At 42.4% G+C, this 7017-nt stretch overlaps 1 protein-coding gene across 1 annotated transcript; it reads left to right on the forward strand.

Moving 5' to 3' along the window:
* The first annotated feature begins 2831 nt into the window (after window positions 1-2831).
* On the forward strand, window positions 2832-4692 carry hrh1 (histamine receptor H1). The gene has a single exon (XM_070549378.1). The coding sequence runs from the start codon at window positions 2957-2959 to the stop codon at window positions 4571-4573; it is 1617 nt and encodes a 538-aa protein (XP_070405479.1). The 5' UTR covers window positions 2832-2956; the 3' UTR covers window positions 4574-4692.
* Window positions 4693-7017: the final 2325 nt, after the last annotated feature.

The raw sequence follows: 7017 nt of genomic DNA on the forward strand, positions 1-7017 counted from the left end.
GCTACCCGGAGACCCAATTAGCAGCAGGCGAAACACAAAAATGGCAGTCACTTAAAATCTGCATCTTAAAAGCGGGAGCTGGATGTCCTTGTGGACACATTTTGCCTATGTTGTGACTGGAAGATTTTCTGTCCTTACACCTAGTTTCCATTATAGACATATTATATATTTTGACAGTTATTGTAATGATACGCCAGCAACTATCTTCATATTTAACCATAAGGTCCTGTTTTTTTGTTTGTTTGTTTTTTTGCAAGATTATATGCAAAATACCTGAGAAAGTCTACCTCGTGTTCTTGGAGACGCGTTATTTTTACGCGTCACAACTTCCGCGCAAAGTAAATTATTTCTAATTAACTTCTAGAAACGTTTGTGTCATAATTTTACAGTAAAGTCCAGATTTATTCGCGTGGAGGAAGTTGCTCACAGTTTTTTGTGATTTAGGTGAATCATCCCCTGAATCATTGCGCAGTAGTTCATGCGCCATGCCAGCAAAACCTTCACGCGCGCATCGAGATTTTTTTCTTTTACAGCAGCAGTAATTCACAGCTTTATCATATGAACTCCAAAGTTCAGCCCAATGACGGAGGAAAACGCACCGAGAGAGCGAGGTGAGGGAGGTAGGAGGGATGAAGGCGCTCTTCTTTCCAGTTCCAGTCTGTCTCGCCATCGTTTTGTGATTTTTCCCTGCGGAAATTAGCCTGGAATGAAGAGGACTTCCCTGCTCATCGATCCGTTCACGGTAACGTTTTATCAACCGCATGGTCATAGCTTTCATAAAAATATAAAATGTGTTTGTGTTTTGTGCCTGAAAGAAAAGTTTCTGTGTGGATTTTGCAGCGAGTCAACAGGTGGCTCTTTGCGCACTGACCTGTAATCATTCACACGAGATTACTTCTGTTCCATTTTGAAGCTCAGGCATCGTGATGTGACAGACAGACAGACAAGGATCGATCGGTTTATTTGTAGTGCCAACAGGCTGGTGATGTCATGAGGGATGGTCGCACTGGAGCGGTTAGTGTAGGTTAGGCACGTGCTGTGCGCTCTAGCCTTATTCCTATATCGTTCCCTGCCTGACACGGTGAGTAATCCCGTTTCTAAACATTTGTTTTGCGGAAGCAGTTACAGTATCAACACAAATATGCACAGCTGTTTCCATACCTGCTCCAGCTCGCATTCAAAATCAGATATTCCAGATTTATTTAGGACAAAAGTGAAGTTTTTTTCAGTTAAATCTATTTATGAGTGTCTAAAAATGTGAAACACTGCGTGATGTTAGGTTAATTTACCCTTAAAAATGATTAAATTCTATCTTACAGCAAAAATGCTTTGTAGGGCTGATGGAATTTCTCCCAGTCTGCATTTACACTTGAACAAATCCACTTACTCTGAAAAAGAACTGAAAGACTTGATATAAAAACCCTCAACAACACTTTACTCCTTTCCCTTTTCATCACTTTTTCTATGTAAACACACAGGAAGGCTTTGTTCTTCTTTTTATTCTCCTTGTTTCTGTCAAGGCTGCTGATTAAAATGAAGACAGCATGAGTCACGGATGTGCCATGAAAACCTCTCACCATCCACTACTGTTGGGTTTTTTTTCTCACCAAACACTAAATGGTTGAAAGGTTTTTTTTTTTCCTTCATCTTAACCATCTGGAGGCAGGCGTTGCAGATTTGCAACGTTAAAACCTACCTGGTTACTCCACATACGTATTTCATGAGCATTTTTTGACTCAGAAGTACCCCTGAAGGACTTAGTTGTTCGTTCTTTTATCAAAACTTATTTTGAGCCTGAGAGGGTTAATTGTGTCATCAGTGGAGTTGGCAGGCACATAGATCGATAGATCGATAGATCGATAGATGGATAGATGGATGGATGGATGGACGGACGGACGGACGGACGGACGGACGGACGGACGGACGGACAGACAGACAGACAGACAGACAGACGGATAGATAGATAGATAGATAGATAGATAGAGATAGACAGGCCTGTTGATCGGTCAGTTGATCAATCCATAGATCAATGGAAAGATAGATCGATAGATCAATAGGTCGACTGATCAAGAGATTGATAGATGCAATGATCTGCTGCATATTTGCATGATTTCATATTTCAGTTACATTATAAAGGGTCACGGGAATCTAAATGACACATTAACTCATGATGACCCAACAAATCAGCCAGAGGGTAAAGGTTAAAAATGTCACCACATTAGTTCAATTAAAAATAATTCCTTAAAAAAGACCAGTCGAAATACAGGAACGTCACACGCACCCATGGCAACGAGCTTATTTTAGTCCACTCTCATTAAAAAAATCAATACCCCAACTGTCAAAATAAGTGCTTTCCAGGCCCACAGTGATATGTTTTAATATTAAATATCTTGCTGTGCTTTTGCCAGTTCCTATTGGCGACCTATAGGCTCCTAAAAATCATGAGCTCCATCACAAGACCCTGGCAACATATTAGCGGCTCCTTAGAGCGAAGCACACAGCTCGTCTGCTGCTGTGCTCTTGATGGGATTCGCTGCCCTCCTCTTGTGGAAGTGTTAAAGCAAGCCAGCTGGACAGTGAAAGAGAAGGACGGCTGGAGATTTTAGACTCTTTAGTGTGTGATGTAAAAATATGTTGGCCATGGTCTCTGTCTGCCTGCAGCCCTCTATTTATATTAGAACAGCAAGCTAGCCCAAATAAAAGTGGTCATAAGGTACTTATTTAAAGGTTTCTCATGTGCCACATGTTTGTGTTTTCCAGATGTTTGCATTTTCAACAGTCGAGCAACGAGGACTGTTGCTGAAGATAGAGCACTGGTCCAACCGTCACCATGTTCTGCTTTAACCTGTCAAACCCATACTGGTTCAACTTTTTAAAGCCAGATCTTAGATTTTAAAGCAGTCCTGACCAACATCTGTCCTGAATGTGATGGGAAGAGGTCATCACCTCACCTAACATGATGGAATCTGGTCTGTCACCTTTCAAAGACTCTCTGGACCTCAACACCAGCAACAGGAGCTGGAGTGGCTTTCTAAGGCACAATCACACCGAGCACCTTCATTACCACTTCCACAACGTCCTTCTGGGAGTCTCTCTGGGACTCCTTTCTCTTCTCACCATCATAATGAACCTGCTTGTCCTCTATGCTGTGAAGAAAGAAAAGAGTCTCCACACGGTGGGGAACCTGTACATCGTCAGCCTGTCGGTGGCAGATCTGATCGTCGGGACGACGGTCATGCCTCTGAACTTGATGTATCTGTTGGAGGATGAGTGGAAGCTGGGACGGGCGGTGTGCCAGTTCTGGCTCATCATGGACTACGTGGCCAGCACAGCTTCTATCTTCAGCTTGTTCATCCTGTGTTTGGATCGGTACCGCTCGGTCAGACAGCCGCTCAAATACCTGAAATATCGAACACGGGGAAAAGCCAGCGCGATGATCTCTGGAGCCTGGCTGCTGTCGATGATGTGGATTATTCCCATTTTAGGATGGAGGTCTTTCGCACGGGTCGACCTGAAACCCGAGGAGGAGAACAAGTGTGACACAGACTTCCGTTTTGTCACGTGGTTTAAGGTCATTACGGCTGTTTTCAACTTCTACGTACCCTCGATTCTGATGCTGTGGTTTTACACAAATATCTACTTGGCCGTGAGGCAGCACCTGAGAGACAGAGAGAGAATCATTCACCCAGTAGATTCATTTGGGGAAAATGAGATTGGAGGAAATGCTCCAAGCCCTCAAAGAAATGACTCCAAATCACCAAAGATTGAAAATGACATGTCAATAAAATCATCCAAAAAAGAGCGACTGCTGGACCAGAACACTCTTGACCAGACCTATTCTCTTGAGGATGCTGATAAAACCAAAGGCGCTCCATTCAGAGCTCACAGGAAAATAGGTGTTAAGTGCCAACAGACGTCACTGCTTACCATGACAACTAAACGACTCCGAATGGCACGCAGAGCTAAAACCTGCTCTCTGTCTCCTGAAGAGTTGAAACCAGAAGCTGAGATTCCCCTGAGCCAACCAACAGCACCGCAGGATGTGACATGCTCAGGTGGGAACAATGAGAACAAACTTCAAGCCTCTTTAAATGAATGCCACGTCACAGTGCCGAACTCAGTGAGCGGCGTGTGTGGTAGCAGCCAGGTGTCGGATGTTCAGAGATACACATCTGTGCTCTACGACAGCTACGATCCCAGCCAAGCTCTGCCATGGCCCGAGGAAGGAGCAGAAGATGCTACAATAGATCCAGACAACCCAGTGACTCTCAAACAAGCGTGGCACAGGTTTATCGACCAATCACGACACCGTATACAGAGTCTGAGGATCCATAAGGAGCACAAAGCAGCCAAGCAGTTAGGTTTCATAATAGCTGCTTTCCTACTGTGTTGGATCCCCTACTTCATCGTTTTCATGGTGATGGCGTTCTGCCCGGAGTGTGTGCACCACGATCTTCACATGTTCACCATATGGCTCGGCTACATCAACTCCACACTGAACCCTTTTATATATCCGCTCTGCAACGGAAACTTTAAACGGGTCTTCAAAAATATTCTGAAGATGAATCTGTGAGAACAAAGGGAAAACCAGCAGGAGTCTTGGGGTTTTCTAAGTGTAAATACAACCTAAATACATGTTTCGGTCATAATGTTATTTATTGTACAGCCTGCACCCTTTTTTAAATTATTTTTGTAAACTGCTGTTTGACTTAAAGTTTAATTTCAAAAAGGAAATCTCAGCCTACTGTTATTAATTCTGTCTGTTATGGTATTCGTTATGTTTTTTTAGCCAGAGGTAGTTTAAGTGTAAAGAACTGTAAATAGGATCAAGGCTTTTAAAAGACAGCGCCTGAGATCAAACGAGTAGAAATGAAGGTCTTGAAGGAACGTCCGTTACCAAAATCCTCTCATGCTGAAGTATAAACTATTATCTTGTGTTGATAAACGATGGAGTGTACCACTTAGGGCTGGGTGATATGGTCTAAAGCATTATGGTACATTGAGGACTTCACCTCGATAACGATAATTGGACGATAACTACAAGTATGTGCAAAAACAAAGTTGTCCACTAGATGGGGTTGTCGTGTGTATTACTTGGATTACTTTGGCCTAGTCCACACGTAGCCGGGTTTTTTGAAAACGAATATCCGCCCCTCCAAAAACTTGCATCCACACCACCGCGTTTTAAAAACAAACTGTCCACACGTACCCGGATAAATACGTTGTTAAGGACATGCCAGACTTGTAGGCGGCAGTACTTCCCCCGTTCTTAACCTCGTCCTTCGTCTGTGGTCTTCCGCAAGGAGCAGTAATTCCGCTTGCAAAAACAAACAAGCAGAAAGCGCTTGGACAATTGATGGATCGGGTAGTGACAGAGCACAGCTCTGAGGGCTTCCATGATGCCGGCTAGTGTAAACACAGGTCGCACACGTGATGTCAGCATTTTTTGTCACGGAAAGTGACGTTGCGGACCTTAAAACTCCGGTTTTGTCCGTCCACACGCAGAAACCCAAAACGGAGAAAACGCAGATCTTCACTTTGGCCAGAGTTTTTAAAAAGATCCGTTTTCGTGTGAAAAAACTCCGTTTTCGTGTGGATGACAGGCCAAAATGTAGAAAAATATCTACGTTTTGGCAGATGCCCGGCTACGTGTGGACAGGGCCTTTGATTCACGTTCATGTGACTGGAGGTGGTACAGCTTCTTAAAGGGACACAAATGTCGCCAACCCACACACATCTTTCCATTTTTTTCATTACAGAATTTATTGACATGGGAAAAATGATATCAGTTAGTTAGAAGATCCCATAATGATACATTTTAGATTTATTGCTCCGTCCTGGTACCGCTCAATGCTTACCGCTCAATGCTTGTGATGGAGAAGATGCTTTACTATTACAACACCAAGATTTAGCATAATACCTGTAGTCGTTTTTGTGTCGGCCATCTTGATTTGGATTGGTCCTGCAGGGTTTTCTTTGCTGTTTGTGGCATTTCATTGACCAAGGATATGCCTGTATCAAAAAGCAACTGTGCCACTAGGAAGCCTTTGGTCATTCAAAAGTGGTCAGCCTATGGCGGCATTATAGTGCGATCATGTTTTTCATGAATGATTACGTGTTGGCGGGATAAAAGAGATGTGGGGGTGGTGTCCACTAGGAATGTGAATCTTGGAGCAACTCACAATTTGATTCGATTCTGATTCTTGGGGTGCCGATTCAATTCAGAATCGATTCTCGATTCTCAATTTAAATCAATTCACAATCAGTTTTAACGAAGAGTGTCAGCTCCAGGATTAACTACTTTGTTATACGTTAGTTAAAGCTATGGGACATTTTTATTTGCTCCAAAAATGCAAATTTACAATGTAAAATAAAGTGATTCTAAAACTGTAAACAGAAGCAATATTTTGACCAAAAGGCAACATTTATTTTTGCTTACCTTGTAAAATATAACAAATCCGTAGTTACCTAACAGTAGCTTTGAAAGTAATATGGTCAAATACTTTTCAAGTATGTGTAGAAACAAGTTACACGAGTAATCCTGAGTACTCATTTATCAACTTAGAAAATAAATATGAGAATTTCTCAAATTTCTGAGTATGGAAAAAATTACATTCAAGTGCCCTCTTATCAGCAGATTCAAACATAAATCATCTCAATTTATGGGACCACAAAAGTAAACGGAGTACTGACTCTCCTAACAAAGATTAAAAAACAGACAAAAGTGCATCTCGAACCTGTAACATGCCAAATATTTGAGTTCTTGGGATCGATTCTGAACCTTTGTGAATCGATTCTGAATCTTTATAAAAATCCCGATTCAGACTTCAATCAATTTTTTTCAGCACCTCTAGTGTCAACACATCCCTTTAGCTAGAATGTAACTTCTTTTTGATCCCAATTTAAGCCACGCTCCTTAAGTTGTTTTCACAAGCTGTTCCAAACCGTGGCTGTCCTTCATAGTCCCTGTCTGGTGATCTGTGCTGCAGCTCTACTAGCCAGAAGTTCCCAGATCTC

Source organism: Nothobranchius furzeri, chromosome 3, assembly GCF_043380555.1.
Source record: "Nothobranchius furzeri strain GRZ-AD chromosome 3, NfurGRZ-RIMD1, whole genome shotgun sequence".
NCBI classification, from domain to species: domain Eukaryota; kingdom Metazoa; phylum Chordata; class Actinopteri; order Cyprinodontiformes; family Nothobranchiidae; genus Nothobranchius; species Nothobranchius furzeri.